We start from the raw sequence: 18,011 nt of genomic DNA on the forward strand, positions 1-18,011 counted from the left end.
GAGATTGGACATTGATCTAATCTGACTCCAGCTATAATAATCCACTGAACATTTTTAATTCACCCAACACCCACCCTTTCCTTTGTGCGGAGCACTGAAGAACCACAGACTGCTGACTTTTAAAAAACTTAAAGGAATTTCAGAGGTAATCTTGTTGCATTTCTAGGAAGGACTTAGCTAGGTTAAACGACTTGACTAAAGTCACACAGCTCCCGAAGGGCAGAGCATTACTCCTGTCAACAGTATGGCTAGAGTGACTAAGAAAAAAGGGACTAGCACTGAAGCTTGAAGATGGAGAAATTAGAATCAACAGAGAGTTGAGGGAACTTACTTCAAATACAGTATTAGCACAATAGGACTTTGGTTAATGGCCTTTGACATGGAAATATTTCATTATTCTCACTCCACCCCAGTTACTGGACAGCCAGCTTTGGCTGGGATGAGCGATGTCATACTTCACAGGGAGTTGGTTGGCATCATCGTCTGGGAAGTGGTTGGGACTCTCATTTCCAAGAACAGAGTGAGACACACAGAGATGAGCAGATGGTGAGGATGGGAAAGCTGGAGGGCTCCCATGCCTTCCCTGGGTCCTGTCATTACCATGTTGGCTTCGTTATTGTGTTGCATAAATTTTGAATTCCTGCCATTGAAGTCAGACACACATTGGAATCTCTTTTAAAAACATTCTGGGGTTGCCTGGGTGGCTCAGTCAGCTGGACATCTGCCTTTGGCTCGGGTCATGATCTCGGGGTCCTGGGATCGAGGCCCGCATTCGGCTCCCTGCTCAGTGGGAAACCTGCTTCTCCCTCTGCCTGCCGTTCCCCCTGCTCGTGCGTGCTCTCTCTCAAATAAATAAAGTCTTCAAAAAATTTTTAAAAATATTAAAAACATTCTGAATACCAACTCTAAAGGATATTTTACCTTTTTTTCTTTTTCTTCATTTGGAATAATCTGTGTTTATGAACCCGTAGGAATAAACATCAAAATTTGACGAGAGCGTCATGTAGCAAGGAAGGCAAAGCTGTAGGAACTCTAGGGGGTAAAAGAGGTACATTTGGCATTAATGACTAGAACTCTGACAACTGAGGCCATTTGCCTTATAACAGTACATGCTGGATGCATTTGGACTATGTAGTGATGAGTGCAGATCACTTCATCAACTGTCCAAACATCAGCATGTCTTTGATCAAATACAACTTTTTTTTTCACTGATTCTTTTTTATGTGGACAGATTTAATGCTTAGCCTAGTGTTTAGTTTCAATTCTATCAGCAACCCAAAGGAGAGACTCAGAACGACATTTGACAGCATTATAGTTCTTGTTTTAGATAATTAGATTTAACTCTGCAGTCATGGTGTTTTGGGTTTGTTTTGGAGTTTTCTCGGCGGGGGAGGGGGCAAGTATCCTTAGAAGATTTAGAGTGGGGATATGTCATTCCCGAGTAATGGAATAGAAGGGCCTGAAAAGGTGTTATTGCTCATCCAATGCAAACTTTTCATTTCTGTTTTTCTCCAATAAATTCCAGATTTTTCCCCTAAGCTTTATATGCACTTTAAAACTAAAAATTCTTTCCATAACCATTTTATTAAAACAGAAGCTTGCTCTATTTTGCTTAACTCTGCTGCCTCACTTGACCAGTGGGAACTCTAAGAGGGATATAAATAGTTCTTAGGGAAAAAGGAATTTCCCAACTTGGAACATAACCAAATTTACTTTCCTCTGGGCAAACTACAGAAAGAATCAACAGTTATATATACACATATAGATACATATGGTTTTTATATGGAATGCAAAACATTGGCAGCCTTGCTAACCAATGCTCTACGTCCTACTTACCAACTAGTTAGAGAAAACAAGCTGTCAACAGAGATTAATAGATCGTCAAGTATTTATGAAGTACGGAGGCTTATATACACATAACTTATAATGTGGAAAAACTCATGAAATACTCCAAAATCAATAAAAGAAAGTAAAAGTGTAAGTATTTGATGAAAATAATTAGTTCAAAGAAAGGAGATTAGTACAAGTTTGGGTAAATGCAAGATTTGTTTCAAATCAGGGATCAACTGACCTTGGTGAAAGCTTGGATTTAAGGTATTAGAAAAAGGGGAAAGACAGAGATAGCTCCAGAGTTTTCTAGGCCAGAACATGTAAATGAAATATGAAACATAAATTTGCATTTGTAGTTGAGAAAATCAGCAGGGGGGCCGGGTGTAGGGTTTGTGAAGAGAACAGGAATTTGCTTGGCTTGAGCCACGCTGAGATTGAAGCATTGGCAGCACATCCCAGAGGATTTCCTGACCCAGAGGAAGTGGTGCTCACAATTCCTTCGTGGAAGACCTGGCATTACCAACTGGAGTCTTCTGTTTGGATTCCGATTCAGGCTGACCTTGTTTTGTGGCTGTCAGTGAGACCACCCACAAAGTGCAAAGCCTGGGAGTCACAACCCACATCATCCAAACTCAAATTAGTCAAAGCTCATTGTTTCTTCCCAGAGTTGAGAAATTTATAGAAAATCAGGCTCTGTTTCCAAAGCGTAAATTCACCACACTCATCAGTAAGGTAATCATGTTTCTGCTTGATAGAAAAACTTCCAGGACAAATGTTTAAAATATCTATCTTCAAGTAAATTATTGAAGGGAATGTTTAAAACTTTTCTTCTCAATTTTTAGTTGGAGCGGCTGAACCTTGCACTTCAGAGGACATTGGCGAAACACAAACTAAAAGAAAGCAGGTAAAATTGAACCACTTTAGGTTGTGTGAACCTCCCTTTACACTTAACTGGTATTACTGCAAATAGACACCACTTAGTGAATGCGTCGACATTTTTCGAATCACTGTGGTATTCGAGAAACTGGACTAAGTGTTTTAACTGCCACTAATCTGAAAGTAAGTGCATTTATTTTTCGCATTGAATACATCCCTGAGCTCAGATTTATATAAAATGTTTAGGATTTTACAGCTGTTCAGGAAAAGGTAGAACTGAGTTTCAAGCCTGGGTTTTTCAGAAGCTCATGATTTTAACTATGTTGCCATATACCGCTGCTTTTAACAAGCTATAAAGCCTATTCTTTCCTACTAGAGGTAATGTCAATACTTCACAGGTAAGGCAGGGATCCCAGATGATCAGTACAGACTCCTGCCAAAAGCTGCAGCCTGGTCCCAGGGCAGGGGAGGGGGGGGGGGGCACCTCCCGCACACGTTAAACTTTCAGCTGTTGCGGCAGGAGGAGATTGAAAAAGAATCAGAGTTGGGAGGGTGGTTAAAAAGGAGAGGTTGGGGCGTCTGGGTGGCTCAGTCGTTAAGCGTTTGCCCTCGGCTCAGGTCATGGTCCCAGGGTCCTGGGATCGAGCCCCACATCGGGCTCCCTACTCAGGCGGGAAGCCTGCTTCTTCCTCTCCCTCTACCTGCTTGTGTTCCTCTCTCCCTGTGTCTTTCTCTGTCAAATAAATAAATAAAATTTTTAAAAATAAATAAATTAAAAGGGAGAGGTTGACTCAGGGGTTTGAGGCAACAGCTGTTTATCAGTCTAAAGGAAGTGTTTCCACATTTTTGTAACCCCTTTGGTTATATTTGTAGGCACTGGCTGAGTATCAGTTCCATCTATACTTTTTTCTTGAATTCTGTCTTTGAAATTTGTTTAAAGAAAGGGTTTAAAAGGTTAATATATAAGATGGTTTGTTTTTTGTTTTTGTTTTTAAAGCCGCTTTCTAGAGTTAATTTTTCAAATACATCTTGGCACATTTACTGCTGGCGGGGAATTTGGCCTTGTTTTTGATTCCTTGGAATCTCAAGGATTATTTCATTTGTAAATAATAGAATAAATACTTGGGTTCAAATTTGCAGAATTGAACATTGCAGCTTTGCAAACCAACACTGTTGTCGGGAATATGTTATACTTTCATTCATCTGCCTATTTCTCATGAGTGGGTTATCTGTCCTTCATTTTCCCTGTTGACTAACTGGTCCCAGACTGCAGACAGAGGGCAAGCCAGGAACGGGTCAGAAGGGGTCCAGAAGGAGAGAGTGTGAATCTCTATGTCTGACAGAAACTTCGTTTACACAAGTGATAGGAAAAGCATTCCGGAATGCCTCTGACCTTTATTCTAAGTCACGCTGATAAGATAGCCACCAACCATTGTAGTTACACTACTGTGTCTGTCTGCTTAAGTCCTTGGCAGCCAGTTGGCTCAAAATTGATTCTCAGGGCTTTGTGTTCTGAAATGTTCCAAGCCAAAGGCTGCAGGGGTTCAGGTAGGATGTATTCCCAGTGGTGTATCTCTTTAAAAATACCTCAAAACTAAAAAAAAAAAAAAAAAAATCATTTTATTTGGAAATCTGAAAAGCTTTTTTTTGCCATTTCCTTGATTTCTTAGCTGATCATACTTTTAAATTGTGCTAATGATAATTATTCAGTTGTTGAAATAAGATGACAAACCTTTTTTCTCATGACTGCCTGCTGATAGGCTAAATGGCTTCTTCTGCTTTGTTTTTTTAGCTCTTGGATATATTTTTTGTTTCCTTTTTTCCCCCCATCTTCATTTTGGAAAGTCAGCTGCCATTTCTACTGCTGTCAGCCTGCCAACCACTGAACATAACTTTTTTTGACTGTTTATTATCTTATATGATTTGAAAAGAAAAAATCAATAAATTAAACCATAAACTGTCCCTAAATGAAGACTGGAGCCCTCTGCTCCCCACCTTTTTAGTGAATGAATTTTAATGCAGTCATTGTGATATCTCTCTGGGTTGGTTTCACAGAAAGCTTTTGCTTTGTTTCTTTTCCTGGGATCTTCTGATCACATCAGCATATCTGTGCATGGCTGGTATGTGTGTGTGAGTGTGTATATGTGTACATGTGTGTGTGTGTGTGTGTGTGTGTGTGTACAAACGCACACACATTTGCTGGCTCATATGCAGGTTTAGTCTCTTTTTTTTAAGGTGAAGACAGAGAACTTATTTTTTTTTTAAAGATTTTATTTATTTATTTGAGAGAGAGAGAGAATGAGAGATAGACAGCATGAGAGGGAAGAGGGTCAGAGGGAGAAGCAGACTCCCTGCTGAGCAGGAAGGCCGATGCGGGACTCGATCCCGGGACTCCAGGATCATGACCTGAGCCGAAGGCAGTCGCTTAACCAACTGAGCCACCCAGGCACCCAGAGAACTTATTTTTAATTGCATTATGTGCTGTTTGCTCTCAGTTTTGCTCACATCTCATATCATGGGTGCAGGGAATCGGCAGAATTAGCGTTCTCTGAGCAGAAATGCTCTCATTCTTTGGGAAAACAAAACAGGAAGTGCTTAAATGAGAAAAATAAGCAAATCTGAAGATGATTGACATAAAATAATATATAACAAGAAGTTTGGGGATATTTAGACTCAAACTAAATATAAAATTAGATAGTGAACCTCAACCAATTTAGATAAGGAAATATTTCTACCTAGCATTTTAAGCAGTTATAAGCAATGTACCTTTATGTGATAAAGTAGTGGACTGAGCAGTTTTCCTTCTTGAAAATATTTCGTTTTGAAACTTCTCTACATGTATTGTGTTTTATTGAAACCTGTTTAAAATTTGGATTTTTGCCTGTTTGTAAACATGGCTTATCTAATGGCAAATTGAATTACAAATGGAACCTTAGGTGTCTTTTAATATGTGTTAGTAATTTGGTCATAAAAAGTCATCACTATCAGAAATCATCAAAAAAAACAATTAGGCAAACATGAATCAATAAGTTATCTAGTCAAAATTACCAAAACTTTTTATCAGTCAAAATGTATGCTATTATATTATCAACTTCTGTGCTGTAAAAACCAATGCAGTAATTGAATAAAGAATAGATTTCTTTAGTTACTAATTTTTATACACATAGCTCAATGTAATAATGCCAGAGAGTTAAATTATATAGAACCTTAAACTCAGAAGCAAGTTATGCTACGTATTTGTTTAAGAACAAAGATAGTGGGGGCACCTGGGTGGCTCAGTCACTTAAGCGACTGCCTTCAGTTCAGGTCATGATCCCAGGGTCCTGAAATGGAACCCCGAGTCGGACTCTCTGTTCAGCGGGGAGTCTGCTGCTCCCTCTGCCTGCCCCTCTCCCTGCTTGTGCCCTCTCTCTCTCTCTCTCATTCTCTCTGTCAAATAAATAAATAAATAAAATTAAAAAAAAAAGAAAAGAAAAAAGTGGAACTTAAAAAGTGAAATCCATCAGTATGTAAATTTTTCTTCTTAGTTGTGTCATCAGAAAAACCCTGGGCGGCTTTATTACCATACTTACTTGCCCATTTCATACGCTGGTTTCCTGCCAGTGTAAACCTCTATAGTATTGCCTAGGTAAAGTTAACTTACAAGGTAAATATGCTTCAAAAAAGTGAGGAAACACTCCAAATCAGGTATATTTTGGGGTTGCACATGTCCTTCTTTCTTGTAAACTTGATAGTCAAGATTTGCCTCTACAGAAAAGGCAGCTCAAACTATTTTCTGTCGTCATGTCTGTATGTTATAATCAGAAGTGGTAGCATTCATTTGTCAGTTTATAATTTAAGATGTGGACATATTTTCAGGAAATCTTTGGAAAGAGAAGACTTGGAAAAAATAATTACAGACCACGCAATTGCAGCAGGTAATAGAATTGTTTAAGTATATGTAATTAGGGAGTAATTATACTTACAGAACTAATATTTTACCTATAAACTAATATTTTCTATTAGTAGAAATATTTACCTGTAGAACTAAAATTTTCTCCTAAAATATTCATATTTATTTTTTGGTGACTTCCAGTGTGAAGTATTCAGTATTATGTATTGTGTTAACATAAAGAGTAATTCTTTTTCATGCTGTGTATTTTTGTTTGACTGAAAACATTTCCTCTTCTTTATAATGTTTATTTGCTGAGACATAGATAAGGTTGCATGGGAAGCTGACTCATAGACATTTACATGCTTTGGCCTTGAACTTAACTAAGTATTCCTCATTTATTCATGAAAAATTTTATTCAACAAAGTAAAATAAAGAATTTTTTTGAAGGTTGGAAGTGATCCTGGGAAAAAGGATTAGCAGGGTTCTCATATTAATGATTAGTTTGAGAGAAGCAAGTAGATGGGTAAGTTTGTCGTACTGTCCTTTTCAAAGTTGGAGGACACAGACGGACCAATGGGTTAAATCTTTCTGAAGATACAAGATACTAAGAATTTAATGATGATGATGATGGCTGACATACTGAGCCCTTCCTGGGAGCTGGGCACTATTTTAAACATAGTCTTTCCACATCACAACAGTGCTATGGAAAGGGCACTATTGTTCTTCCAAATTTCAGATGAGAAAAAAAATGATACACAAAATTTAAAGAATAAAGGAGATTAGGGAAGGAGAAGTTACAGGAAGTAAATAAATTCCAAATACTCATTCAGGTAACATTAAACAAGAATGCTGTTTTGCTTAAAAAAAAATTAAAAATGACTTTATATCATCTCTAGAGAAAAAAATGACAAAATTGAGTTTCATCACTGGTGACTTTAAATTCATTCCTGTCTGACATTCCTACTGCTGGAGGCCCTCCAAGTGGGGACAGTGCCCCTTCACCAAGATGTACTGTGTTTGTCATTAACAGAATGATGGGAGAACTTTTTCTGAAATGAACCTAATTCTGTAATACTGATTGTTCTTTTGTAAAAACAGTCTCTTCAGGGAGATTAAAAGTTGTATATTATACTTAATTTATCATACTTTTGTAATTAACTGATGGGGAATTTTTATTTGGCATTTCCAGAATTGTAGAAACTCACCGACATAGATAATCTGAATATAGATGACTAATATTGGTTGGAACTCTTGTTACCAGACATAAAGGGGACCAGCTCATCCCATCAAATGGTGTTAAAAATAGTAGTTAACCATACAGCTCTTCCGAGAACGATCGAGTTGATATGGCAGAAAAGGTATTTTTTGCTTTCAGGAGTTCCAGTGGAGATCATCAAAGAATCTCTCGGGGAAGAGCTTTTCAAAATATGTTACGAGGAAGATGAACACATCCTGGGTGTGGTTGGAGGAACCCTCAAAGATTTTTTAAATAGCTTCAGCACCCTTCTGAAACAGAGCGGCCACTACCAAGGAGCAGAAAAGAGAGGCGGGTTTGAGGACGCTTCCATTCTGTGCCTGGATAAAGATCAGAATTTCTTAAATGTGTACTATTTTTTCCCTAAGAAAACCACGTCCCTGATTCTTCCTGGCATCATTAAGGCTGCTGCGCGCGTGTTGTATGAAACCGAAGTCGAAGTGTCCCTCCTGCCTCCCTGCTTCCGAAATGATTGCAGCGAGTTCGTCAATCAGCCCTATCTGTTATACTCCCTTCACATCAAAAGCACCAAACCATCCCTGTCCCCGGGCAAACCCCAGTCCTCGCTGGTGATCCCCGCTTCCCTCTTCTGTAAGACCTTTCCTTTCCATTTCATGTTTGACAAGGACTTGACGATTCTGCAGTTTGGCCATGGCATTCGAAGGCTGATGAACAGGAGAGACTTTCAAGGAAAGCCGAATTTTGAAGAGTACTTTGAGATTCTGACTCCCAGAATCAACCAAACGTTTAGTGGAATCATGGCTATGTTGAACATGCAGTTTGTCGTCCGAGTGAGGAGGTGGGACAACTCTGTGAAGAAATCTTCAAGGGTAAGGAAAATGTCATAGTAGTTGGAATATGAGAAATGATTTCATTTCTTGCTTAAGGACTAGAAACAAAAAGGTAGGAAGATAGGCATCACTTCAAACGTTTTGATGAAACACTGGTACATTTGAGACAATTCTAGTATAATTTTAAGGCTGAAATAATTTAAAACAAAATCCTTTCCTCATTCATTTGCTTGCTTACTTGATTCGTTACTTCACAAATATTTAGTGAATGCGGTCTACCTTTTAAAATCCTCTCAGAGTATTTTATAAGCCGAACTAGATAAATATTTATATAAAAATATGTTTTCGATCATCATCAAATAGCTGGCAATTGGGAGTAACAAGGGGCATTATTCTGCAACAAACAAACAAAAACTACTTGTTTCTTAGAGGAGACAACTAAATGGACTTTTTAATCAATATTTAATAGACATGGAAAATCAATAACTTTTTTAATTGTTAGAGAATGTTGTGGGGGTTGTGCTTATGGTAGAGAATTTGGGTAATTATTTAGTTCAAGGAAAGAGTTTGCAAAATCATAGTTGATGGTACAAGCAAAGCTAATATTCAGGCTTATATGCATATAACTTTTAAACGTGCATAATTCCAGGAGATGTGCAGTTTGTTCCCAAAAATGAAAACAGTTTTACCACTTTTTATCATAAAAGCAATGTAACTAAATGCTCAAAATAGGTAATACTTAAAGATATTCACTGCGGCCAAAAAATCAAAGACATTAGTTAGATACATTTTTGTGTGTGTGAAACAAAACAAAATACTACTTGCAACTTCCTTTTTCTCACTAAACAACACATTTCGGGCATTCTTCCATGTCGTGAGGTATAAGCCTATTTCCTTTTTCCAAAGACTGTATACAATTCCATTGTATGCTTGTCTCCTACCTAAGGACATCGGGGTTGATTTTGACTCTTTGCTGCAGGGAACACACTTATACGTATTTGTTCTCACTCATACAGTAAACCAGGATGATCACCTACAACCTCACATCTCTCAAGGCTTCCTAGGTACAATCCTTTATGCTATCTGCTACTATGAAAAGAATATAATAGCAGAAGCATCAGCATTCCCCCTAGTGAGAAAGCCTTGAGGCAAGAATTTTTTGCATTGTTTATTGAAAATCATGATCTCTATGTAGAGTTATTCCAATCTGTCCGTTCTTCAAATGCCCACGTGCATTTTAGAATGCACAGTACATTGGAACTATAAGAAAGCATCTTGTTCCTTTTCAGCAGGTAGAAAAAAAAACGAGTTTAGACACAAAGGGATCGCAACTGTATCTTCTGCCTTTCCTTTTGTCTCAAAAAGGTGTTGGAAACTGAAATAAACCACGACAATTGGTTTGCCTTTGCTTCCCAGGTTATGGACCTCAAAGGCCAAATGATCTACATTGTTGAATCCAGTGCAATCTTGTTTTTGGGGTCACCCTGTGTGGACAGATTAGAAGATTTTACAGGACGAGGGCTCTACCTCTCAGACATCCCGATCCACAATGCACTGAGGGATGTAGTCTTGATAGGGGAGCAGGCCAGAGCGCAAGATGGCCTGAAGAAGAGGCTGGGCAAGCTGAAAGCCACCCTTGAGCAAGCCCACCAAGCCCTGGAGGAGGAGAAGAAGAAGACGGTGGATCTCCTGTGCTCCATATTTCCCTGCGAGGTTGCGCAGCAGCTGTGGCAAGGGCAAGTTGTGCAAGCCAAGAAGTTCAGTGATGTCACCATGCTTTTCTCAGACATTGTGGGGTTCACGGCCATCTGCTCCCAGAGCTCACCGCTGCAGGTCATCACCATGCTCAATGCGCTCTACACTCGCTTTGACCAGCAGTGCGGCGAGCTGGATGTCTACAAGGTAGGGGTGGAGGAGGGCAGGCAGAAGACACTGAGAAAAAGCACGGTAGCCAGGACTCCCGAGTTACCGAGGTACCGTGCAGATGCAAGGCTTTCTCTGCAAGCCACATCCTGGGAGCAGGCATTGTGCGTTAACCATGTGGGTGTGCTCTAGCCAGAAATAGCTCTGAATCTGCTCAGAAACAGAGATAATTATTCCATGAAAGAACTGCCCCATTGTCTTCTCAAAGAATAAGCATAGAATGGAGGGGTGATAGGCTGAGTGGAGGGTGGGGTGTAGGACCCATGAACGGGTACGTTTAAAAGTCAGTGAACATGACACTGGACTGTGGCAACTGAGTTGAATTATCAAGCATGAGATAATTCCAAGTATGACTTGCATGGGGAAAAGTTATCCTCTGTAAAAGTACAGAAGAAACATAAGGAGTAGTACTACTTTTCATAGTAGGAGTATACAAACTATCGTCAAATAGGTTAACCCAATATGGAGTTAACGTGATACTTAATATGGCTGATTAAGAGGGAAAAAAACACTGACTTAAGGCATTATTGAAGAGAGGCCAAGGGCAGAGACATCGGTGCAAAGAGAGGCCAGTCTTCAAATCTTGTTCTCTACTTGCTTTGTAAGGTGAGAAAGTGGAATAGACTTTCTCATTTCTAAAACAGAAAATAATATCCACCTACAGAGTTTAGATGCATGAATAACATACCTTATGTCCCATAAGCCTCATGAACAGGCCTGTTACGAAGATGATGGTAAATAATATCTGTTATTCATGATGTAGCAGGGTTTACTGAGTGTCTACCACGTACTGGGCATCATTCTAGGCACAGGGAGGCTCAGTAATTGTCCTTAACGAGTACTAGCCCTTTTTATAAATGTAACTCGACATAAGAGAACTAATGAAGTGATTTCGTATTCTGTGTTTCTAGAATTAAAACCTATTTTTTACTAATTTAAAGTCTTTCACATTATTCTAGCCACTGGCATTAAGAATAAAGCACCCTTCTCATTTGTGTGGCTTGAATCACCTTTTAGTTTGTCGCATACAATCTAAAGTTTCAGAGATTCACCCAACATGAAATAAATACATTATTGAGGAGAAAAAAATATTATTTATGGGGAATACATAAGCCTCTGCTTTGTTCCAATCTAGCCACTAGAAATAAAACCTTCCTTTTAAGAATTTCCAGCAGGAAATTCCAGACAGAGCCATGATCCCCCTGGGGGTGGGGGGAGGGAGAGAGATCCACGTATAATTACTGATAAAATAATTGGCTTTCGTTAGGTTAAGCTTGATGGCCTCTTGTGGAATTTACTATATTTATTTGTAGATAGTTTCTATCTTGTCATTGTCTCTTCTCCGAATTGTAAGAAGAAAGTCTCACTCTCGCTTGCAACTGCTGCGATTGCTAGCAGAGGCAGTAGCCCTCTTCTACAAATTTCTACTTGTTGAAACTAAAACAATTCAGTTATTGCAACAAGTATTCAGAATCTGTGCTCCTTACCGCATGGATAGTAGCCACAGTTCCATGGTTAATCCATCCACAAGCCAAGCTAGATAGTGAATCATCTGCTCTGTCCTTATTTCCACTTTCTCTTCACTTCTGATTCTGCATGAAAGTACCTGGAGACAGCTATGAATAAATCAGGAAGGGTTTCATCAGGAGATAGATGTAAGATGCACAGAATGTGTAATCATTTGCTCGCCTGTGAGTGGTGGCTTCCAAGGAATAGTCTAGCTTCCCCCGCCCCCCCCAGGACCTGTTTGTACCAGGACTTTATTTAATTTCATTTTCTTGTTGTCTTTTAGTCTGTTGTTCATTTTTCAGTTTATTCGGTATTCATTTATTGATTGTTTCAGCGCATATTTACTGTCAGCCAGGGTTGGCCAGCATGAATGAAAAGATCTCATATGTGGGAGTAGAGGAGGGAGGGGCTGACCACTGCCAGATTTCCATATGACAAGGTGAAAGCCTGATTGAGAACACAGGCTTCTGTGATAGCGTAGAGCATAGGCATCTAACACCAAGTAGGAGTGAGGGCGCCACTTCTTCTAATTAAGTGACAATTATTGGGCACATGAGATATGTTAGCCATTATTTTAGGCACTTCTTATATATTCGTTGCTGAGGAAAATCTTTTAAGAGGCACTGCCACCTGGTTCACTTGGTAGCAAATATACTGGGCACTGGAAATTTAGGAGTTAGTAAAAGAGGCAAACTGAGAGAGCTAACATTCTACTGGGGAAAAGAAGGAACATGAACCAATGAGTAAATTTATAGCATTCCAACTGGTGTGCTCTTCTGGATAAAGTTGAGAAGGAGAAGTGCAGAAGGTAAGGGTGATTGCTATTTTATAGAGGGCAGTTGCGAGAGGCGTTTCTCACGTGGGGATGTTTTAGCAGGCACTGGAGGAAATGAGGGACACGCCAAGTGGCTCTCTTCAGGAGATTGTTCCAGCCCGAGGAATAGCAAATGGGAACATGTTTGGTACGTTTGAGGGATAACAGGAGGCCAATGGCACTGGGACAAAGTGACCAAGAGAGAGGCTGAAGAAATAAAATCAGAGATTAGCAGACAGGTCAGAAGAACTTTGGAGGCATTTTAAGAGTTTCAGCATTGATTCTGAGTGAAATGGAGAATCACTGAAGGTTTGTCTCCCTCTCTTTTTTCCTTTCTCATCTCCCTCCATACGAGAAGGTTTGGATAAGAGAAGTGGTATGATCTTATTAGATCCGTAGCTTATTAGCTGTAGCTTACTGTAGCTTATTAGCTACAGTAAATATTTAGAGGAGAAGAAAAACGCAATGATGAAGATTTGGTGGATTATTTGTGGATTTAAATTAACCAGTAGCTTTGTCATCAGCATCACGGACAGATAAAAATCCCGTTACAACAACTGTAATGACAATGATAACACTTGGAATTTGTAGAACAGCTTGATTTTCAACAGGCTTCCAAGCACCCCCTCGTTTGACATCTTGATTTCTATACTTCGTGATTGATACTCATGGCAACCTATTTATAGTTGCTCTGAGAATCCCCAAATCCTTTCGAAAAACTATAATGTCTTACTTTCATATCACACATTCTTGTTAACTTCATATGACATTGGTTGAGCAGTGACTGTTCAAAACACTGCACGCGAGGAGGATATAAAATCAGCAAGTGATTCCGGTATCTTTAAGCAATTTGTCATAAACACAAGATATCTTTTACATTACGTCATTGGCCTCTACAGAGCCACTTTACATGGTGGGGGGAAAAAAAAGGTGAAATGCTGTGTTGAGTCAGCAGCTAGTCTGGGAGTAGAAGCTACCCCCTGACGTTGTGCTCACAGGACCACACTGTCCTCCAGAGCAGCGCCTGATGTAAAAGCATCTAAACTTGATGAATTTCGTGAAAGAGAAAGCCATTTCTGAGAGTGTCTGATTTACTCTGATTTTCCAGAGGGCCTGACCCCTGCAATTTCTGCTCTATGACCTTCACTCTCCTTCTTTCTGACGTGTATTTGTAATACGGAAAATCTGTTACGTGCAGGTGGAGACCATTGGTGACGCATACTGTGTGGCTGGGGGATTACACAAAGAAAGTGACACCCATGCTGTTCAGATAGCACTGATGGCCCTGAAGATGATGGAGCTCTCTGATGAAGTTATGTCTCCCCATGGAGAACCTATCAAGGTAAGGCAGATCATATACTGCCCAGCAAATGTCATGGAGAGTACATGCTTATTAATTAGTTATCCAAAGAATAGTCCATCCGTCAGGGTCTGGTTGCAGAGAGCAAAATCTCTTAAGTGGTGGAAGCCAGAAAACATTTACAATTGGGTCTCCAGTGGCTCACAGAATCACCAAGAGGACAAACAAAGCCATCTATAAGTGAAACCTTCAAAAAATGGCTCCCAACGCTGCTCTTCAGAGCCCCTGTTTTTTTCCAAGATCAAGCAGTTGGCTCCAGAACTATACCACCTCAGCCGCAGTCAGGAAACCGCTATGTTCAGAAAGCTGCTGCCTCTATTATTGGCTGCAGAACAAAACTGCACGTATTATAATTTGAGTCAGTAACATGGAAATCCTGCATCATGACCTTCACAAGACGAGGGACTAGAAACTGGGCTAAGTTTGCCGTAGAAAACCCAGAGGCTGCCACCGTGGGCCGCAGAGTTGCAGTCATAGCCGAAAGCCTGGCTTCCAAATCGCTTGCAAGTATATCTGATCACCAAACCGAAACGCACCTAGAAAATGCAAGGGAGTTTGGAACACGTCATTTTTAGTCTTCCAATCCCTGCAGGGGAGGGCATTACATTATAATGAAAATTGACTGCTAATCCACCCCAATATTTTCCAAAGCACATAAACTCTAAAATTTCTAGATTATCTCAGAATAACGTCTTATTACAGATGAGAAGATAAAATTACCATGCTTGGCATTATAGTTTAATAGAATACAAGAAGATTACCTTTATTTGTCCTAATTGAGTGAATCTGCTACTTAATTTTTATAGAACAGTTCTCAATTGATGATCTTCAGAAATGGGACTTGGAAGGGCGCCTGGGTGGCTCAGTCGGTTGGGCATCTGCCTTCAGCTCAGGTCATAATCCCAGGGTCCTGGGATCGAGTCCTGCATCGCTTCTTCCTCTCCCCCCTGCTCATGCTCTCTCTCTCACTCTCTTTCAAATAAATAAATAAAATCTTTAAAAAAAAGAAATGGAACTTTGAAGTCATATAGAATCCTATCTGGCATGCCATAAAATAATAGAGAAATGAAAGAAAAAATGTAAAATACAAAACTATAATACTTAGAAGCGTAGCCTTTTCTCTCTTCATAATAGAAGCCATATGTTGAGCCCAGCCTTTTTCTCCTTCTTACCCTGCTACCCGATGGAATAGAATCAAAGTGAAAGAATAGGAAATATTTTCTTTTTTTCAAGCTCTATGTGTTTCTCCAACATGCCATATGTATAAATCATCTATCACTGTTGATTTCCTTACTAACATCCACCTGCTCCGGCTTAGAAAGCCGCAGGTGGAGTATTGATGGAAACCAGAGGGCTGAATGTGGCAGGGAAAGTCAGTAAGTGCAAACTGAACTTGGAAACAGACTCCTGTTACCCCCCTTCCTATTCCCAAGGCGTCTACGATGAGACACGTGCTGTGGCAAACATGGTCCCCAAATGGAAGATTTCCCCAGCAGGTTTCCATTCAGGGCGTGCTGCGCATCCAAAGTTATAAACTTTGGATCATTTTCTCATGAATTCTAAATGAAATTTGCGAATTCGCTGGTGAATTTGAGAAGTTCCCTGATAAGAAAGCTGTGGAATTGAGAGCGAAATTCAGAACTGGCAAAGGGAAGAGAGGGAGGGAGAGCAGCATGGGAGGAACCAAGGGGCATTTACTTTATCTGCCTCGTTTGGATTGATTGATTATGAAATAGAAAAAAAAATTATCATAAATTTATCAAAGAGACAAAGCTAGAATAACTAAGTACAGAGAGAGAAACGGGTTTAACCAGGAGAGTGCCCAAAGAGAGCAGCCTGATCTAACTTATGTGCTAAAATGGTGTTTGTTATTTATACACAGAAGATAGCCTTTTGCTCATATTGATCAGATGGTATATGTGCAAAACCACATTCTCCTAAAGAAAAAAATACCAGATGTAACGGATAACTAAGCTTTGCTGATTAAAATGAAAATGTGACAAAGAAGGGACTCTAAAACTAATTCAATCCTGTATTTTATAGATGAGGAAATAATGAACGGGACATAAAGAGACTCACAGAAAGTCAGACTATCCATTGTTAGCAGAGTTTGTTTGCGAATGCAGGTCTCCTGATTCATACTATAGTGCTTTTGTTTGAAAATTGTGCAGAATTCATGATTTGACGTCTTATAAGCAAATGATTCTGGAACATTGTTAGGAGATACCTAAAATCAGTTGTAAAACTAAGCTAAACTGGAGTCTTCTGAATTCTGAACAACATTAAATCATTGAGTACTTAGCCTTTGTTTAAAATGCATATATCTAATGAAACTTCTTTTGAATGGTCAACTGAACAGAGGACTTAAAACGAATGAACATGGTGCCCGATTGTCGTATAAAATATGTGACTTTAACTTGAACTTACTGTATCTTTAACTTACTGTATTGTAGCAGCAATTTCAGAATTTGTACATGCCCTGAGATCATCAAGAATTAGGATCTTATAGAAGATGCCAGTTTAAAATATTGTTTTAATTGTTCTCCAAATCACTGGTAACCTTCAGAATTCCTAAACTTTTACCCCAGCATATCCCAGACCGCACCTTATATCTAGATAATGGCCCAGCTCTGGTTTTCCCTGCATCCGGGCGGGTTTAACAAAAGTGTCTCTGTGGTCATTGCGATGCCGGTCTAAGCAAGCCCAGCTCTGCTTCCTCTGTCTGTGATGTGTTCTACTTAAACATCACAGTTCCTTTCTCCTTTCACGTTCGTCACTGAAGAGCGGGGAAGTGTCTGTCATAAAGTTCTTTTTATCCTTTATATTCTAAGAGCCGGCTTCTCCTGCCCTTCTCTGACAGTGCGTTGGGAAGCAACCCCTGGGGGCCAGGAATTTTGTCTCCCTTGATGGACAGAGCAGGTTCACGTAAACAGCCCACAGACGCTTCACCTTGTCACTCTGGTGACTGTGATAGGGATGCACGGAAATGTGTTTCAGACATTGAAGGCAGCTGAAACAAAGATGCTTTGTGGAACAGACCTAAGTGCGTAGTGGAGAAGAGTTAAGAGGTGTGACTGATTTTGTACTAGTAATTTTTAATTGGATGCGAGTAGAGGGAAGTTGGCAAGTCTTGTGGAAGAGTGGAATGGTGTAGTGACAGTGAAGGGTAAAATCATGTAAAGGGCGTTCATACGGTACCGACGAACGAGCGCGAAGTATTTTGCCAGTGACGGGGACACTGTGTTACTTTTGGCTTTCAGATGCGAATTGGACTGCACTCTGGGTCAGTTTTTGCTGGAGTCGTTGGCGTTAAAATGCCTCGTTACTGTCTTTTTGGAAACAATGTCACCTTGGCGAACAAATTTGAGTCCTGCAGTGTACCACGGAAAATCAATGTCAGCCCAACAACGTACAGGTGCGGTTTGCATTGAAGGCCTGAAATCTATTCTTTTCATTTATACACAGTTGTCATGTTTATATTATCATCCATAACATTTTCTTGCTTAGATAATCTGACAAGAAAGAGAAAAGCAATAATTTTATCATCCCCACCTTTTTTAAAATTACTCAGCTTCATGAGAACAACTCTGAGATATTTGTAGCCCAGGTGTAACCCTTAACACACGTCCTATCTTCCCCCACTATTATTCTTTTTTTTTTTAAGTTTTTATTTATTCAGTTGAGACACAGAGATACAGAGAGAAAGAGAGCATGAGCAGTGGGAGAGGCAGAGGGAGAGGGAGAAGCAGACTCCCCGCTGAGCCAGGAGCCCGATGTGG

The 18,011-nt window shown here is 39.8% G+C and overlaps 1 protein-coding gene across 8 annotated transcripts in view; it reads left to right on the forward strand.

Moving 5' to 3' along the window:
* The window catches only part of GUCY1A1 (guanylate cyclase 1 soluble subunit alpha 1), a 60,852-nt gene that overhangs the window by 32,565 nt on the left and 10,276 nt on the right, over positions 1-18,011 (forward strand). For 7 of the 8 annotated variants that reach the window (XM_027600299.1, XM_027600306.1, XM_027600307.2 and 4 more), the window contains 6 exons: positions 2,673-2,734; positions 6,565-6,623; positions 7,956-8,665; positions 10,043-10,528; positions 14,071-14,214; positions 17,493-17,647. In XM_027600299.1, coding sequence (XP_027456100.1) covers positions 2,673-2,734; positions 6,565-6,623; positions 7,956-8,665; positions 10,043-10,528; positions 14,071-14,214; positions 17,493-17,647 — 1,616 coding nt within the window. The remainder of the gene's footprint in view (positions 1-2,672; positions 2,735-6,564; positions 6,624-7,955; positions 8,666-10,042; positions 10,529-14,070; positions 14,215-17,492; positions 17,648-18,011) is intronic. The other variant, XM_027600308.2, reaches the window with a different exon arrangement.

The sequence above is a fragment of the Zalophus californianus genome, chromosome 2, assembly GCF_009762305.2.
Source record: "Zalophus californianus isolate mZalCal1 chromosome 2, mZalCal1.pri.v2, whole genome shotgun sequence".
Lineage (NCBI taxonomy): Eukaryota > Metazoa > Chordata > Mammalia > Carnivora > Otariidae > Zalophus > Zalophus californianus.